The following is a 20,788-nucleotide window of genomic DNA, read 5'->3' as shown; positions in this document are numbered from 1 at the left end:
CCCCACTCCTCACAAACCAAACATCAACTGCACTCTACATCATCTAGCTAGGAACTGCGTGGTAAGCAGAATAGCAAAATTACCGTTTATATTTGATCCATCCTTGTAGCTTACTTCCAGTTTTGGAAAGGTTAATTTTATTATAAAAATATCTATTAAAAGTGTTTATGCAGTTTTTGTATTAAATTAATTAATTTTTATTTTCCCTTTATATATAATAGAGGGAAAATATGGCAATCAGCCAAAAATGACTTCCCAAGATTTTTATGTTTTTGAACTTAGGACATCTTGAAGCATCAAGAAATGCATAAAAAGTTTTGGATAATTTTTGAATGTATGGATGTTTGTTTGTTTGTGTGTGTGGGGGGAGGCACAATTTTGTTTTGAAGCTTGAAGCTTTATAATAAACTCTCATGCTTCTTGTCAAAAACTTCTGAAATTTTGCAGGGAGGTTTGTGTATTAGTGAGATTAATGATATTAAATTTTGGTGATTAAAGGTCAAGGGGATGGGGAGATAATGGGGGTAGTGTGTATTTCCAGCAGGTTCAAACCTAATGACAATTTTACTTGTTATCAATTTTTTTTTTTTTTTATAAAACTCATCTTTACTCTCGAAGTTAAGCTTTTGCCATTTTATAACTAATAGGGAATTCTATTTAAAAACCTTTTTATACTAACAGATGGTGCCACATACAATTTTAACGTTTTTTTTGCCGGAAAAGTTACGCAACTCGTTGCTGGATTATTTTGTTAAGGAATAAGTTTAGGTTTTTTTTTATTTTGTGATGATTAGTCTTCCGATCATCGTCCATCTCAATGATTTTAATGGAAGATAGGAGCGACCTTGAGTAGAGTCCCACTATTTTAAGCCTGGCGGGACTTAAAAGTCCCGAACACATTTTAAAGCAACTCTAGAGTCGTATACAAAAGTACATTTTACTCACCTGTATATTTTTATGTTCTAAAGGTTCTGATTTAATTCTTCTACAAAATGTTTTTGTATCCGTATTAAATTGTTTCTTGAAATTATTTAAAACTTCAAACTTTTCATCACCTCCGTTGAATGTAAATTCTGAATATTCTGTTTCTGGCTCTACTTTTATCTTCATTTTCTCAGTTTAAAATGTTCTTGTATGTCAACGATCTGTTTTCAATGAAAGATTTTGAAATCGTCGAGTTTGAATTTATATTTGCATAAATAAATAAATTCATAAAATTTATATAATAAAAAACACTTACCTCTTCTTCTTGAATAGAATGTTATCAATCAATATCAAATAATAAATATCCACATTAATTTCACTCGAATTTTAGAGCGAGTAACAAAGACAGACAAGCAAACTCAGTTCTATTGTTAGCGTGCACTCAAGAAAGTCTAGGAGTAGCACGTCATTAACTCACGTGATAGTTCGTACCTATGAAAACCCACGTGGTATATGGTTAACAATTATTGTTCCTAGAATCTACCTCTGAATTGTAATTAAAAATTAAGTTTTCGATATCATCGTTAAAATCTAAAACTTTCTGACTCATTACCATTAATCAACGAAAGAATTGAATTTGTAGAACAGCTTCTGCTAATTTTCCAAATATCCAGACAAAATTTTGTCTTAGACTGTATTATTGTAAATAANTAAAAAACATGCTATTATATTTTCATAATTAAGATAAGAAAATTTTAATAAAGATATTTAAGTGATACATATTAATATAAATTAAATAATGTTTTCTTCGTTATCACTAAAAGCACTATTAATCGAGGATAACTTGCCAAAAAGAAAACGGCAAGTTATCCTTATCCTCTAAGCATTTTTCTGCATTATTTTCAGATCCATGCTTTACCTTTTGCAAAACGTATGCAATTTTAGATTGCTTGCTAATAGTTAAAAGATCTTTATAAATTTCCTCATATGGTGCTAAGCACTTATGAAGAATAATGCAAGTATGAAATAAGGGAAAAACATCTGGCAACATCAGAAACAGAAGCGTCGAGATCTGGCAACATTGAAACAAGTTTCGAGAAGGACCATATGTATCGACAGAAGGAAAGAAAAAAAATTTATATACTTAAGCACTAATAGTTCACGAAAATAATAATTTTCGTGAACTATTAGTACTTAAGTATGTAAAAATTTATTATATTTCATGATGTACGAACGTTTTACCCAATTCTCGAACCGTGTCAGAGTGAATCCGTGCTATAACAGTACCGTGTTATACGGGGGTTACCTGTAGTTCGTTTGACTGGACGTGAACAGAAGACGATTAGAAATAGAATCGGGACTAGGTCTCTAATTAGTCTGGAAACGGGGATCTAATTCTTGCATTCCGTGAAAACGGGTAAGATTGGCTATAATGTAATTATCTTAATCTTCACTATCGTTACTTTTTGCCCAAAATAAAAACCCAGCGAAGCGGGTCCTTGCAGCTAGTAATTGAATAATTTCTGAATTAAAATCGTCTGTTTCTTTACAATGTTATTCACAAATGCTTAAATAATTATTATTTTAATAAAATACGTCATAAATTTAACCCAAAACACAGAAAAGGCTAATGTTTAAACTGAATTTCTACTCGCTACGTTCGACGTTCCAAACGCAATTGTCAAACTTCTAGGATTACAAGATGGCGGCGCTCGACGTTCGACGTTCATATTTCAGCAATGAAAACTTCGGCCGCAACCTCTCTATTGTTTTCTAATAATCAACTGCTACTTCACAACTAGATACAATTAGAGATTGCTGTGTTTACTAATTTGTTGTAATATGTGTTTATCTAATTAATATCTTCACAGTATTAGAAATAATAAATAAATCTGATATTTTGTACTATCGTCATCTTAATGGGTCACAATATAAATTTTGCCAAGGGTTTCGTAAATCTGAGGTTCGCCTGTATGTCCGGTAATGCTCAACATGTTTCCGCATCCATTGTGGACCTGACCAACCCTTCGATAAGTCTAAAATCAAAACTCATCGTTTATTTTCTAATTTATCGTGCACAAAAAAGCAAAAATACTCAAACTACCAACTGAGAAAAGTTTCAAACACTACAATTTACATATATAAATTTAATATTGAAATTCCCTTTTTACTTTATCTTGTATATACTTATACTTTTAGGGATGTTAAGTATGCATAGCATACTTAACATCCCTATATGGATGTTAAGTATGGATGTTAAGTATGGTACTTAACATCCCTAAAAGTATGCTATGCATACTTAAGTATGCATAGCATACTTAACATCCCTAAAAGTACTGAAATCTGGTCAATTTTCACCCTGTAATTTTTTGCAAATTTAAGATATTCTACACCCAAAATACATGGCAAAAAATATCGTGAATATGTGTGGGGGGAGTTTATTTTAGCGTCTATTTTATTTATTATTTCAAAATAAATTAAAGATGAAGATTTAGCACAATATAGTAAATTAAAGATGAAGATTTAGCACAATATATAACTGAACCAGTTATATATTGTGCTAAAGAACATGGTAGTTATGGTCAGAAATGGTAACCATTGTTTTAATGTTAAAAAACGCCGAATCCTCAAATAAAAGGTCGGCGTTTCGATCGTTTTTAACTTTGTGTGTGTTTCGTTATAATTTATCACGTGTTCTGTGGAAGTTCATCCAAGCGAATATACTGTTACTTCTGTGGTGTGTTAAAAGGATGAAAGATAGACTCGAAAAATTAAAAAATTTTTTGTAAATAGTCAAAATTCAATTTTTTATAAAGATGAAGAATCGAAATTTCGTACTGTACATTGTGTAAAAGGGGCATTAATGCAATTAAATTTTAGTAATAAAACATGATAAAGAATGGTAACGTGTAAAATCTAGAATTGGATCGGACATAATAAAGATTTTATTTCTTGTTAGCATCTATAATTCTTCGTGAAATGCATTTCTACCATTAAAATTAAGCATTTTTCCATCTATATTAGTGATGTGCCGGATATCCGTATCCGCGGATATCCGAGGAAAAAAAGATCCGTATCCGTATCCGTTACTTTTTAGTGGATCTTTAACGGATCTTTTATCTTAATGAATTTCATTACTTATATGAAATTTTAAACATAAGTAGCAATAGCACATTCGTCATTTACTATCGTAAAATATTTCCATATTACACTACTAAATTTTTTTGTCGACATTGTTTTTATTTTAATTTAACTCAACACTCTCCAAAAACACAAACGTAATCTTTGCTATCCCGTGTCACACTAGCTACAAATCAGTGTTTCCCAACGTGGGGCCCACACCCCACAGAGGTCAATTGGATTGCTAAGGAGGGCAATTCGAAAATGGACTTGTCCAGAGTTTAAGTTAACCGTATAGCCGCTGTATATGTTAGGGAGACATAAGAATTTTAGAAAGGCTTAGGTGGGGCATAGCACAAAAAAGGTTGGGAAACACTGCACTAAACTATTGTGGCGGTACGCTATATTTTTGTAAATATTAATTTTAGTTTAGTTTCGTTTCTTCTTTCTACCCTTTGTTCTATTGTTCTATTTTCTTCTAGAACTTTCTTATCTATTCCCTGTCCCTTGGGTGGGATGAGCAGTTCCTAGAAATTTGAGGAGCAAAGGTGTAAACAGGAGCCGGAGAAAAAAGAGAAGTGACGTAGCAGGTCATTCGTAAACCGGACGGCAGAGTGTACGGACGAGGTGAGAATACTGGGAGTCGTATTTTCAATGACCGGATAGTTCAGAAATAAGTTCAGAAAAAAGATCCTGTTTTAAGGTCGTATTGACGACTGTGGAAGGAAAAATCCTAATTATTGAAGAAGAGAACTGGCCAGTTATAGGAGAAGGACGTGTGTTATCCCACCCAACAGTACGCATAAAGAAACAAGCCGAAAAAAGGGACAAAACTCCAGATATCCGTATTTCTATCTTATCTACCTTTTTTTCTGTCTTCTTAATTCTATCCCTTTTTCTGTTATTAGTGTTAAGTTAGTGTTTAAGGTTAGTTTTAAGGTTCCGGGTTATATTGTCGCGATCGGGATCTGTATTGTACACGTGCTTTGGATACAGCGAACTATTATTATCGCTGTAATTTCGCATGCTACTGTTTGTACTGTGAAGTTGGAATCCCCCGAAATAGAATCCGTATAAAGACTCGAAATAGCTTAATTGGAAAATTATATCAATTTTTGTTACTTTATCCTGTCTGCCTTTGTGGTGAATTCTAATTTAGCACACTTTTACACCATAAACAAAAACACGTCGCGTTATTAACGCAAAGCGTCAAATATCGCTCCAAGGTCACACGCACCGGCGCCGACTGAGTACGAAAGTTGAGATCCATATCCGTATCCGTATCCGTATTCGCGGATATACATTTTTAACGATCCGGCACATCACTAATCTATATATATAATCGAGACGAGTTGATGATGCTAATAAGCGCAGAGCCCAAACAGTTAGGAGTTTGAACGTTGAAATTTGGTACACAGTTAGGGTACGTCACGAAAACGCACACTAAGAAGGGATTTTTCGAAATTCTCCCCGGGGGGAGAGAGACAGAATTAAGGTTTCGACAATGGAAGTGTTACGTAACAATGGAATTGCTAAGAGAAAGTGACGTGCAAGACGCAGATGCGGTTTTTTTTTTCGTTTTGCAAAAAATCGAACATACTTTTAGACTCATCTAAATATTTTCTAATTAGTCCGGAAACAGGGGGAAACGATGAATTCTGTGAAAATGGATAAGGTTGACTATAACGTGTGAAATTCGCAGGTCATATAATTTAATAAACAAAGTTAATCCTTTACATTTTTAATAAATTTAAATAAAATTCCTTTAACTAGAGCAGGGTTGTCCAACCTTTCTGTTTCTTTCGGCCACATTGGAAGAAGTCGTGGAGTTCTGGGCCACAAGTTTATTGTAGCCCAATCCTTAAATATACTTGTATATTTAAGGATTTACATGTCTAGATTATAGTAATAAGTATTAAAACTTTATCACGAAAAAGGATATTTTTAAAAATTACTTCTACAGACACTTTTAATTTCTACTTAGAAATAGATAAATTTATTTATTATAAAGGAGACAAACGAAAATTTATGTGAAAAACACAAATATTTGTTTTATTTGGGTCTTTAATTAAAAAAAAAGCGACGAAACACAATTTTAAAGTGCATTTTTATTCAATAAATATATTTATAGATAATATGTAGCCCAAAATGTAGCCAATGGACACCCCTGAACTAGAGGAATTTGACCCTACAAAAACGGAAACGAAATATAAAGTGCATGAGAAATTTATAACTCTTTCTATTTAACTATAAACATTCTCACGATCAACCGTGTAGAGTTTACAATTACGGGCGAAATTCGTCATATTGTTATCATTCTAACGCCATCTTTAACCTCACACCTGACGAATTTTCCCACCAGAAAACGTATAAAAGCACTCCTCCTTTCCCCAATCGGGGGAGTCGCCGATCAAACGAACAACGACGAAGACGAACCATATCTTCCCCTTGTACCTACTGCACGTCCGTAATTGGAAGACTTTGCACCGCTTTTCGAACCCATTAAAGAAGAATATTCATCTGATATTATCTCAGAAATATGAAATATTATTGTAAATTTACCTCTCTCTCTCTCTCTCATCCGCGAAGTCGAAGGTGTTTTGTAAATTTTTTATTTTATTAAACGGTGTGATCACTCGACTTTGCCAACGCCTTATCGTCGTCCCCTCCGACTCTCCTCCACTCGCGTAACGCGTAACGCGTAACGGAACGTAACGCCATCCTAGACAAGAATGTAGGTCACTGACCTGTGGTCGGCAAAGAGAGGAACCTCTTCTCTCCCCGGCGGCTCACAAACGTAATAATATAAATGTTATTTTTTACATAAAATCTTTTAACCAGGAAACTTACGCAACTCGTTGCTACACTTTTTCTTATATAATACTTATTATTTTTTTTTATTTAATACAGAATACATTTAAATTCAAAGCCTAATTTTAACCTACATTAGTGATATTGAGCTATGTTTTCAACCATTCAGAAAGCTAAGTTAATATTAAAATTTCACTGTAAAATATTTCGAAATTTGAATTACTTACCATTATCTGTTCATTATCATCTGGAAGATGAACAACTTCTTTACAGTCTTCAGTCTTTACTTCAATCTTCAATTTTTTCAAAACAACTTTACATTCTGATTTTATAGCATATTTTACATCACAATTCTCTTTTACTTCTTCTTTCTTGATTTCTGTAGTGGAATTTATAAAGTTTCCGTGTTAAAGGATTCTAAGAAAAACTAGAAATATAAAATAAAACTTAGCATATTTTTATTAATTAACATTTAACTTACATATTGCACGATTATTTTAATTTTAACTGATGGAAGCAACACACCAAAATGCTTTCGATGATTCTATCCAGGACCAGTTCTGGGCGCCCTCGCCCCATTATGGGAATCGCGAGTAGATTTATAACTTAACCCAACCGATAGGAATTTACTGGTATATTTATACGATAGTTCTGTATAGTTGACAGGAGTTTAAAAAATCCATTAAAATATTCGATATTTTTATTCCGCTCTCTCATCTTTTATTACTTAAGGATTTCAATGATAAACCAGTGATATTACGATTTTGTACGTCCCATCTTTATGGGGATATAGGAAAAAAAACGTGTATAATTATTGTATAATGTTAAAAAAATCAACTGTTACTTTGGCAGCGTCATTTACAACTAAATTTAATGAATGAGAGAGATGCACGAGGTACAGAGAAAGCTGTACAATTTATTTTCCTTAAATTTACGATTTATCATAAAAATTGTCATAAAAATCTGTCTTTCCACTTTTTTCCCAAGACTACAAATATTCGAGTACAAAGTAACTGATTTCGATTTATTTCTACTTAAGAAGTAGTTAAATAATTAAGCAATTAGGGAATTGGAGACGAAATAAAATCCTGTTGAAAGAGCTGGAATTTTATTTATTTAAACAAAAGCTTAATCAAGTATAGTGTGGACTGATTTCTTCGTAATATTAGATGTAATAAAGACAGAAATTTTTCCAGTTCAACGAAAGTGACCGAAAAGTTGTAAATTTTGGAAATTATTGTGGACATCACCTGGTCCTAAAACGAATTAGTTAGAAAACAAACGACGGACAATCTATTAAGTTTAACATATGTAGAGTTTTACAGCTATGGTGAGAAAAGTAACCTCAAAGGACGCGTCTTTGAGGTATACTAGTGATGCGACAAAAGAGGTGCTTGACATTGACCGGTAACGGCACCCTGGGGATTTGGCAGTCCGCGTGTATGCACGCACTGCAACCGTCTGTGATTCCATCCATTTGCCACTCGTAGGGAGTTATTTGACTAAGAGGATTGTTTTAAGATTTAAAATGTAAAGAATATTTTGTTATTTTTATGTACGTTTCTTTACAAAGTTATATTTAATTGTATAATTCATAAATATATTTATACAATTGAAGAATATTTTGTACCTGGTATGTACAGTACATCCACCACACATTTTATTTCACCAAGTAAGTTTTTATTATTTTATGTTTAATTTTAGCCCTTATGTCGTGGTTAGCGATTCAGAATGTAATTGTGGTATTAAAAATACATTTAGAGAAGTCTACTGTTTTTACTGGCTTATCGAACAAACGATACAAACGGATCCTGGACCATCAATGATTCGCAATTAACTGATTGCCCCTGGAAGTCTACTTCTTACAGAAACACATCTTCCCTATCATCAAATGTCACGGCCCGCCACTGTTTCACAGTATTAAAAGTATTAAGAAGCTTAATGTTTTTTTTAGCATTAAGCCTTTTACCTCTTTCGATTTTATAACCAGAATGACTCCAAATAGTGGACCCGTTTGTGTTCGTGAAAATTGGTTTTCCTTTAATATTTATCTGAAATAATAAAAGACTACGTTATATTATCAGACAAATTGATTTTTATAGAAAAATCAATAAAAAGTATTTAAATTGGAAAATAAAAATTCATTTAATGAATATATTTATTTAAATTATGGCTTACTAATGTGTTAGTTTCATTATTTTCATTGTGAAATTATAGAAATTCATTCACAATACAAGCAATTATTTATTGTGACATAATGACAATGCTGGGCTACAGTTTTAATCAGATTTTTAATTAATTTAATTTAAAATAAATACTTTCTGCTTCAAATTAGTAGTAGCTTGTGCCGGTGCATCATACTATTCCTTTAACAATATAGTCGTGCCGTTTCAGGAGAAAATTTGAATTGAAATAACGTGAGTTCTGGATTGAGTCGAAAGTTCTATAGTTAATCGAGGCTTCCTTTCTTTGTGGTTTCCATATCTGGTCTCGATGTCCTTGTATTTCCGTACTCGAAATTGAGAAAAGAAAGACACGCGGACGGACGACAGTGGAAATGTAATTGTTCATAATCTATTCAAATTTCAGCCAAATTATATAAATACATCAAATGTAGTTTATTAATAATTCGGCTGCAATTTGAAAAAAATTGTAAACCTATTAATTCCCACTTTCGTCAGTTATCCTTTTCTCTGCCTGTTTGACTCTCCTTCCTTAAATACAGAAACGGCACGACTCTATTACTAACAAGAAAAGTATAATATACAGGGCAACAGTGCCGGCCCGCGGCAAGTTTTAGGATGGTGCGAGATCCTATTATGGCGCCTTCTCGGTTGCCCCTAGTTTATACCCTTTAATTTTCTTTACCACTGAGGCGCCCACTAGGACTTAGCGCCTGGAGCGGCTGCTCCATTCGCCCTATGATAGGGCCGGCTTTGCAGGGCAAGCCATTACTAATTTCAGGTGGCGAGCATATATTTTAAATTAAATTAATTAAAAATATCATTAAAAATAGCACGGCATTGCGACCATATCACAATGAAGAATTGCTCGTTAATTGTATCTTGTTTTTTGCAATCAGAATAAGTCTTATATGCATATGAAATGCGAAAGTATAGAGTCTGATTTTGTTAAATTTGTCCAAAAACTGAGGGTCAAATTTAACAAGATATCCACGTTTTAAGACTTTCTCAATCCAAAAAATTTTACTTGTTAAAATTTACAATTTTTTTTTTTTTTTATAAAACTCATCTTTACTCTCGAAGTTAAGCTTTTGCCATTTTATAACTAATAGGGAATTCTATTTAAAAACCTTTTTATACTAACAGATGGTGCCACATACAATTTTAACGTTTTTTTTGCCGGAAAAGTTACGCAACTCGTTGCTGGATTATTTTGTTAAGGAATAAGTTTAGGTTTTTTTTATTTTGTGATGATTAGTCTTCCGATCATCGTCCATCTCAATGATTTTAATGGAAGATAGGAGCGACCTTGAGTAGAGTCCCACTATTTTAAGCCTGGCGGAACTTAAAAGTCCCGAACACATTTTAAAGCAACTCTAGAGTCGTATACAAAAGTACATTTTACTCACCTGTATATTTTTATGTTCTAAAGGTTCTGATTTAATTCTTCTACAAAATGTTTTTGTATCCGTATTAAATTGTTTCTTGAAATTATTTAAAACTTCAAACTTTTCATCACCTCCGTTGAATGTAAATTCTGAATATTCTGTTTCTGGCTCTACTTTTATCTTCATTTTCTCAGTTTAAAATGTTCTTGTATGTCAACGATCTGTTTTCAATGAAAGATTTTGAAATCGTCGAGTTTGAATTTATATTTGCATAAATAAATAAATTCATAAAATTTATATAATAAAAAACACTTACCTCTTCTTCTTGAATAGAATGTTATCAATCAATATCAAATAATAAATATCCACATTAATTTCACTCGAATTTTAGAGCGAGTAACAAAGACAGACAAGCAAACTCAGTTCTATTGTTAGCGTGCACTCAAGAAAGTCTAGGAGTAGCACGTCATTAACTCACGTGATAGTTCGTACCTATGAAAACCCACGTGGTATATGGTTAACAATTATTGTTCCTAGAATCTACCTCTGAATTGTAATTAAAAATTAAGTTTTCGATATCATCGTTAAAATCTAAAACTTTCTGACTCATTACCATTAATCAACGAAAGAATTGAATTTGTAGAACAGCTTCTGCTAATTTTCCAAATATCCAGACAAAATTTTGTCTTAGACTGTATTATTGTAAATAAACGTCAATCACACACAATTATGTGTGATTCTACTTTAAATCTGCTTTCTATTTTACTGTATTTTGCATTTTTAAAGAGGTTAAAGGTTAATTTAGGTCATTTCTTTCGCTTCACTTCCTTCCGGATAACGGGCACTTTTAGTTAAGTTAAGGTAAAGCAGGGGTGTCCAACCCGCGGCCCAAGGCAAGTTCCAATGCGGCCCAATAAACGTGTAAACAAAACCGACAAATTTTTTTTATTATTTATTTATTTATTTCAACGGCATAAACCTCAAAAAAGAAGTTTAACAAAGCCCTAAACCTTTATACATATTTTATTTTTTAATAGAAAGGAAATATTTTCAAATACTTGAAATGTGTGAATGAGGAAGGAATACTAAATAAAGCTGAAGTCGTGACTCAAGGATTATAGCCCCAAATTCGGAAAAAGAAGAGAAAGGAAAAAAAAAAAAAAAAAATTGAGAAAGGTTGGAAAATTAAGGATCAATATTTGCATAACAGAAGGTCTATTCAACCTTTCTCACTTCTTTATTTTTTGATCTTTCTGTCCTTTTTCCGAATGTGGGTCTATAATCTTTTGAATACCAACTCCAGCATTATTTAGTATTCCTTCCAGCATTGCAAGATTTGGCTACTTTGCGCCAAATTTGGCTACCCTTTTTTTAGTTTGGCGTAAAAAATATCATTTAACGCATTGGCTACATTTTGGGCTACATATTATTTATAAATATATTTATTGAATAAAAATGCACTTTAAAATTGTGTTTCGTCGCTTTTTTTTTATTAAAGACCCAAATAAAACAAATATTTGTGTTTTTCACATAAATTTTCGTTTGTCTCCTTTATAATAAATAAATTTATCTATTTCTAAGTAGAAATTAAAAGTGTCTGTAGAAGTAATTTTTTAAAATATCCTATTTCGTGATAAAGTTTTAATACTTACTACTATAATCTAGACATGTAACTTATTAAATATACAAGTATATTTAAGGATTGGGCCACAATAAACTTGTGGCCCAGAACTCCACGACTTCTTCCAATGTGGCCTAAAGAAACAGAAAGGTTGGACAACCCTGATGTAAAGTATTTAGTCACATACTAATCACAAAAAATATATCAATTTTGATGAATATTTTCACGTCTATTTTTTTTTTAAATCTAGTATTTGTAGACTGATTAAAGATTTATTTTCTCTTTAGAGGAAAGATGCATTCGAAACATTCTCATTTCCAAATTCAAAATTCGATGCATTTAAAATGGCATTAAGATTAAATGCTTGCTACTCCTTTAACTCATCATCTGGAAATCTGTTATTTTAAATGATTACATACACGTTCAACAAATCGAATAGTAGATACAGTATCCACATCATATTTAACTTTTTCAAAAACTTTTTTTACTTTTTCACTCCAATAAATTGTATTACCAAGATACTGTGATTTTAATTTATTAACTTTTGCCTTAAGATAGCCAAATGCTTCAATTGTACTTAAACAACTTTTTTTGTAAGAATTTGTAAAAAGATGCCAGATCATCTAAAATATTAAAAACTGTTAATGCCACTGTATACTGTGGATTTGTCAAAATAGTTATACAGTAGTTGCAAATAGGTTCATTAAAATTATTTACTTGTTCTTCACAATATTCAACTAAAACATCGTAATTCCTCATCAAAGCAGTCACAGCAAATTGCCTTGATAACCAACACACCTCATTCAGTGGCTTAAAGGACACAACATCATGTTCGGAAATATGAGCAAGTTCTTCTAATTTCTGTGTTTTTACGGGGTGATCGACTGAACATTGTATATACGGTTCGAAGCAATTTTTCAATGTCCTGCATTATTGAGATCTTTGATATGCATCGTTTATTTCTAGCTCTTCTCTATGTGCCACACAATGCTGCTCAGTTAAATGTTTTTTTTTTATCCCGTCGAAGAATTGCAGCTGCACCATTTTTTCCCAAGCTTAACACTTGCCCTATCTGACGTAAAAATCACCATTTTTTTGCATATCAATATTATTCTTAACATAAAATTTTTTTATTTCTTCAGCTATAGCCACATTGTCACATTATTTTAACTTTAGAATACCTCCAAACACTGTTTTATAAAATGTTTCATTTTCTGATCTAAATTTAAAGTATAATATTAACATTTTTTGAACAGAAATGTCTGTACTTTCATCAACTATTAATGTATGAAAAGTAGCTTTACTCAATGTGTCCATAATCTCATTTTTAAGCACAAAACTTATACACTCAACGAATTTAAATGCATAATTTTTGCTGCGTCAAGATTCTCGTATTTTTTACATACTTTGCTACATGGTCATGGATTTCTTGAACATAATTCATAGAAACATCCATTTTAATTGCCAATAGCACATTATCAATTAGCAATTTTATCATTTCAGGATTAGACTTTAGTCTCTGATTAAACTCCTTTTTTGTTTCTCGATCTTTAGCAGTTTCACTTAAAATACGTTCTATTCCAAATTTGTTTTGATTATTTAATGTAGTAACAGCATCTAAATGAATTTTCTGATTTAAATGTCTCTTTAGATAATCTAACTTCCATTCTTCCCATTTTTATTCCATTAGCGAATTTACCATTAATTTTTGCTTTAGCACAAATGGTGCACACAACCTCGCCAATATCTTCACGATAATTAAAGATATTTCCAATTTTTGTCTTTTGTTTAGTTATAGATACACGTATATGAAAAGTGAATTGATAGTTTGACAGTTGACACTAAAGCAAATTAAATTTCTTATAAAAAAATTAAACACATTAGTATCTAGTAAATCAAAACCACTACTCACATTTAAAACATACTTCCATACAAAATGTTATCTATTAAACTGTATTAATGATCTGAACGATGCCAATTTGAACGTGAACAAATCGTAGAATGCAACTAGGATGACTCCTTCCCCTCTGCATGGAAGTCGTTCTACGGACTGTAAACCCACATTCCTCTCCTTACATCAACACCCCCACCCCTTCGCACGTGTTCTGCAACTCAGCAGTTTGCTTGCCTGATTATAAAGGTTATCTCTTAATTAACAGATTAAAGTTAAAAGTCACACGGCTTTGTAAATTACCCCCACCTGCGTTGTTTATTTGTAAACAGGAGGGAATACAAAGAGAGCGTCGCTCGGTTTATTGGCCTCACGGGTAGTCAGGCGAAAGACCGTTTACCATATGTTAAACTATTAAAGAAAAAAAGTAAGAAAATGTAAACAAAAGCAGACGCGATTGTGAGCTTGACTCGGCGGAGGACATCAGACGTCTTGGTAAGCTTCAGATAGAAAGCAGGATTATGATTTGTCAAAAGTTTTCCGCCAAACAAGCACTTAAATAACGGAACGACGGAGAGAGGCAGAGAGCAGGGCAAGAAACTGGACATGGTAGTCTCTAACACTTGGACAGTCTGCAGAGCTTAGAGAGAGAGAGAGTCTCTCCTCTTAAAGAATCCTCTGGGACAGGTAGTGTAGAGATGGAAACAGCCCATGCAGTTGAGCCGACTCCATCAGGCGACTAGGCCTCCTCAGAACGGAGTAATCCCGGAAGAGGACAACCCATTGTTTAATGTACTACGTGATATTATCTTGCATATATAATGTTGCTAACTAGTGTAATATATATTTTGACTTGTAAATAAACTGTAAATAGTATATAATTTGAGTGTGGAGGTGTGCTTTTCTACGAAGCAAGTTAAGAACTTTATTCGAATCAGGTATCCGTAAGGATCTTCACTGATGCTGTAGTCAACGGGAGCAGCTTAGTAGACCTTCACTCTGACGATATCCGTTTAACACGAAGCGAACACATTCGCACTTCGTATTTAATTTTCTCGCTGGTATCTTAGGTGTTTGTAGTGTTCATTTTTATATAATAATCACCAGTTCATATCAGTGTGCATGCTCACCTGCGCGGCACATAAATTCACGTGCACGCCAACAAACTTTGGTTATTATACCAGCGATTATTACAACAATCGACTATAATAAGCGATATTATAAGAGATTATTTACATATTTATATATATTCATAAAGATGGGCATGAGAAGAAAAGGGAACGACCCCCAAATAAAAGCGAAAAATTGAACGGTCTCCCGAGTTCATTGTCATCGAGAGATGGTCCGCCATTGAAAGTTCGCCGACCATGACGAGTAAGCGTCAAGTAGTTTCATCGAGGAGCCGGTCCCTTTGAACACGTGGAACTTCAAAACGTCACCCAGTAGCCAGCGCCCTTAGCTATCAGCAAGAGAAATGCTGCTGAGCAAGCAATATCGAATGTTAGGACACGGTATTTTTACACTTAAATTAAAAATAGCATCTGCCAAGGTCCTAGATCATAAGGTTGCCTCATAGAGAAAGAAACGCTTCTCAGTGGTTGCTTATTTGACGTCATTGATAGTCGAAAACGAAATATTTTACTATATCATAATGGTAAAAACATTACCGATGAGAGGCTTTAATTACACGTTAATATTTCATTTATTACGATTCTTACTTAACTAAATATAAATAAATATGGATTGTAAATAAGAAAAATCCGAAATATTGAGCAAATCTTCGTAATTTCTACATGTAAATTTGAAATTAAAATGCGCTTTTCTACTTTGTAAATGAAATCGATTTTACCCAATTTATGATATTAATAGTTTTTTAAAAGTTTAAAAGATAACAATAGTTTTTTAAAAGATTAATTTTGGTAAATTCTACAGGTAACGTAGTATAATGTAAACCAGAAAGTTTTTTTTTTTAGATTTTAAGGGTAGTATTTCATTTTTAGTCAGTCTAATATAAGAATTCATTGGTGCGTTTTAAGAACAATACTATTAACCATATAACACGTGATTTTATAGCTGCAAAGTATCACGTGTGCTGGGGACGTGTCACCACTGGAGTTTCTTCCGTTAACCTTGAGGATGCACCCTTCTTTACTGCTACAACGGGAACAGTAGTAATGAATTTAATCGTCTTTCTTTGTTACTTGCTGTAAATTTCGAATAAACATTTATTAATTAATTAATTCTTGGATTCAATGCAGTTTGTTGACACACGAGAATATCGTAAATCAAGAAAATGAAGATAAAACAAGAGTTAGAAACAGAACATTCGGACTATACAACTGAACGAAACGAAAAGAAATTTGAAGTCGATTTAAAGAATTTCAAGAAAGAATTTAATACAGATGTGAAGTGTTATCAAACAATTAAATCGGAACCTTTAGAGGTGAGTGAAAAATACTTTTCTATAAGATTGCAGTGTTGATTTACGGACGAGAAACAACTTAAATGCTAAAATATAAAGTGGGAAATAGAAAAACATATTTTTTAAAACAGTATATTTGTATAAATAATGACCCCACGAGCTTTAAACTGAGCTACGTCATTTTCGATTTCAAGAAAATGTCATTTCGGCTGTTTACTGTGAAATTTGACGTTTTAGCGAGTGTTTGTCTTCCCTGAATCTAGGGGAACAATTATGTAAATGAGAATCGAAAACTGGATAAACTGCAGCCAATATGAACGATACTTATTTTTTAATTACGTTTATGAAATAAGAGAGCATTTATAAACTGTAAAGTATTTAATCGATCAATCTAATTGTTTAATAAACTTAACGGTGTTAATTGACAGCAGTGATATATTAACCTGGATTACTGTCAATAATTGTAATAATACGGTTAAGTCCATTGCCCTATTGAAATCGATAAAACAGACAAATCAACGGATACGCGTTATAAGTTCATGGAACCAGGGCAAATTTGAATTAGGGGAGCGCCACGTGAAGTGTTGACTTCAGACATTTTCCTTCCGAAACTAAAAGGGAGTGGAGGGGTTGATGTTTACTGGACGTCCGTTTATTTTATTTAATTTTATATAGTTTATGCATTTTATTATATTTATTTAAAAATTTCTTGTATGTTTTGTTCTACTTATTGTATCTATTATTCATAAAGTTATAAATGTTTAACGGGGTGAGAATTATTGAACGTAGGAAGAAGAGGTAAAATTACGGAATCTTGAATAAAGCGGTACAATGTAACATATTTTTATTTCGTTTCAGATAAATACTTATGAAAATTCGTTTCCAACAAATAACACAAATGATTCCAATATTAGGAGTAATTCCGGTTTTAACAGTGAAATAGGTAAGAGGCTTCATGCTTTTAACACTATAAAAATATGTTTCTAGTGATTAGAAGGCTAGTTAAAGAGTAAATATAAATAAATCCATATTTATATAAATGTGAGCCCGCGAATTTTAGGGCGCGAACTCGCTTAAAAGACTTTTAAAAATTAGTTTTTTCAAAAGTTGATCGTAAACATCCGCCGACAAAAAATACTCTCCGTGCAGAGTATCCGATCGGATGTCATCGTTAGTATCAACAATCCACTGGGAAAATTGACACTTAGGTGTCAAAGAATGCAAGTCATTGTCAACAAAGGACGATCTCGTGACCCCTTTCCCACAATAATGCTATAAAATCGACACTCACCGGAAGCTCGACACGGGAAGTTATTCTTGAGCTAATGTGCATTTTAGTCTCCTGTCCCGATCAAGTTCGAGAAGAAGATCGAAGAAGATATTGAGGACTTTCACTACTTCCATAACCGAACTGATCGTCGCATATAGCTCTCCATCCACACATAGAGGCAATTATGAACGGCCTGAGAACTCTCTCTCTCTCTCTCTCCGACAATAGGCATGGCTGCTATAGACTAGCCCAATTGTAGTTACGAATTATTGTAAACGCATTTAGCCCTATATTACCTATATATATAAATGTGTTTAGCTTTGTATATCCTCTTATATTTTATAGTTAGTTATAATCATTAAACCATTATTTTGTTATGTTAACGTGTCATCTTACCCCTCGACCTCCACACTCGCTTTTGCCCTCCTATCGCCACCCGACGACATCGATGTCGGGTTTTAACAACCCGTGCTCATTAAATAGTTAATAGGGCACCCCCTATAGCCCCCGGCTTATCTCACATAAATATTAAGTTAATAGCATTTAATAATTTTTGCAAATATTTTGTGACGGAAGGGTCGGCAATGCCTACATCAGGATTGATACCGTTGCTCCACGTTAGCGGTCGCGTACGTAAGCGGTCGGATTCGTAATACAGAATATTCAAGAGACAGCGTGTTTGTAGGAATGCACTCAAACATCCGTTTATTTATGTAAACTATTTACACACACGTAGGTTTTCATGCTCATCTCTGGTAATTTTTAAGGTCTATGTCGAATAGCGATTTATTTTGCAAGGTTTCCGGTGACACATCCGGAAGAGTTGTGTCAGATGACAGATTTTACCAACGAAACACGTTTCCTTTAACAATACCGTTGTGTTGGTTATATATTTAATACTATTGGATGGAAATATTTTAATTCAAATAACGTGACTTCCGATTTGCATCGGATGATCTTATATAGTTAATCTGGACCTTCTGCCACTACGATTTCCACATCTGGTCTCGAATTTTATTTAACTTTTTTCTCGAGAAATATGAAAAAACAGACGGACAAACAAACGGACGAAAGTGGGAATTTATAAGTTTACAATTTTTTTCAAATTTCAGCCCAAACATCTATGACAAACAGAAACTCTTTTCTATCATTCTAGCAACACGAAGTCAGTTAAGTTTTGTTGCGACACGTAACTATTATGAGCCCTCTTTATTAAAATAATTATATATTCGAAATTTACTTAAAAATTTAGAAGAAAAGATTATGTATTACCGAAATTGATGTTATTAAATTTTGGTAGTTAAAAATTGAGGAGCGAAGAGATAAAGTGGGTCGTGTGTCATAACTCGAGTAGGGTCGGAATTAATAAAGATTATACTCGTTATTTACATTTATAATTTTTAAACAACTTATCCCTACCCTTAATATTAAGCGTTTTGACATTTTAGATTATTAGAATTAAAATTANTTTAATTGTATAATTCATAAATATATTTATACAATTGAAGAATATTTTGTACCTGGTATGTACAGTACATCCACCACACATTTTATTTCACCAAGTAAGTTTTTATTATTTTATGTTTAATTTTAGCCCTTATGTCGTGGTTAGCGATTCAGAATGTAATTGTGGTATTAAAAATACATTTAGAGAAGTCTACTGTTTTTACTGGCTTATCGAACAAACGATACAAACGGATCCTGGACCATCAATGATTCGCAATTAACTGATTGCCCCTGGAAGTCTACTTCTTACAGAAACACATCTTCCCTATCATCAAATGTCACGGCCCGCCACTGTTTCACAGTATTAAAAGTATTAAGAAGCTTAATGTTTTTTTTAGCATTAAGCCTTTTACCTCTTTCGATTTTATAACCAGAATGACTCCAAATAGTGGACCCGTTTGTGTTCGTGAAAATTGGTTTTCCTTTAATATTTATCTGAAATAATAAAAGACTACGTTATATTATCAGACAAATTGATTTTTATAGAAAAATCAATAAAAAGTATTTAAATTGGAAAATAAAAATTCATTTAATGAATATATTTATTTAAATTATGGCTTACTAATGTGTTAGTTTCATTATTTTCATTGTGAAATTATAGAAATTCATTCACAATACAAGCAATTATTTATTGTGACATAATGACAATGCTGGGCTACAGTTTTAATCAGATTTTTAATTAATTTAATTTAAAATAAATACTTTCTGCTTCAAATTAGTAGTAGCTTGTGCCGGTGCATCATACTATTCCTTTAACAATATAGTCGTGCCGTTTCAGGAGAAAATTTGAATTGAAATAACGTGAGTTCTGGATTGAGTCGAAAGTTCTATAGTTAATCGAGGCTTCCTTTCTTTGTGGTTTCCATATCTGGTCTCGATGTCCTTGTATTTCCGTACTCGAAATTGAGAAAAGAAAGACACGCGGACGGACGACAGTGGAAATGTAATTGTTCATAATCTATTCAAATTTCAGCCAAATTATATAAATACATCAAATGTAGTTTATTAATAATTCGGCTGCAATTTGAAAAAAATTGTAAACCTATTAATTCCCACTTTCGTCAGTTATCCTTTTCTCTGCCTGTTTGACTCTCCTTCCTTAAATACAGAAACGGCACGACTCTATTACTAACAAGAAAAGTATAATATACAGGGCAACAGTGCCGGCCCGCAGCAAGTTTTAGGATGGTGCGAGATCCTATTATGGCGCCTTCTCGGTTGCCCCTAGTTTATACCCTTTAATTTTCTTTACCACTGAGGCGCCCACTAGGACTTAGCGCCTGGAGCGGCTGCTCCATTCGCCCTATGGTAGGGCCGGCTTTGCAGGGCAAGCCATTACTAATTTCAGGTGGCGAGCANTAAGAATTCATTAATGCGTTTTAAGAACAATACTATTAACCATATAACACGTGATTTTATAGCTGCAAAGTATCACGTGTGCTGGGGACGTGTCACCACTGGAGTTTCTTCCGTTAACCTTGAGGATGCACCCTTCTTTACTGCTACAACGGGAACAGTAGTAATGAATTTAATCGTCTTTCTTTGTTACTTGCTGTAAATTTCGAATAAACATTTATTAATTAATTAATTCTTGGATTCAATGCAGTTTGTTGACACACGAGAATATCGTAAATCAAGAAAATGAAGATAAA

The 20,788-nt window shown here is 32.9% G+C and overlaps 1 protein-coding gene across 1 annotated transcript in view; it reads right to left on the bottom strand.

Annotated features, from left to right (window-relative positions):
• Window positions 1–7,136, bottom strand: part of LOC111639381 (zinc finger protein 62 homolog) — a 19,866-nt gene extending 12,730 nt beyond the window's left edge. Inside the window, exon 1 of the mRNA XM_023385254.1 lies at window positions 7,083–7,136. Coding sequence (XP_023241022.1) covers window positions 7,083–7,085 — 3 coding nt within the window. The 5' untranslated portion in view covers window positions 7,086–7,136. The remainder of the gene's footprint in view (window positions 1–7,082) is intronic.
• Window positions 7,137–20,788: the final 13,652 nt, after the last annotated feature.

Source organism: Centruroides sculpturatus, unplaced genomic scaffold, assembly GCF_000671375.1.
Source record: "Centruroides sculpturatus isolate CEXI.00-Female unplaced genomic scaffold, Cexi_2.0 scaffold1242, whole genome shotgun sequence".
Taxonomy (NCBI): domain Eukaryota; kingdom Metazoa; phylum Arthropoda; class Arachnida; order Scorpiones; family Buthidae; genus Centruroides; species Centruroides sculpturatus.
This window is presented reverse-complemented; position numbering and strand designations above follow the sequence as displayed.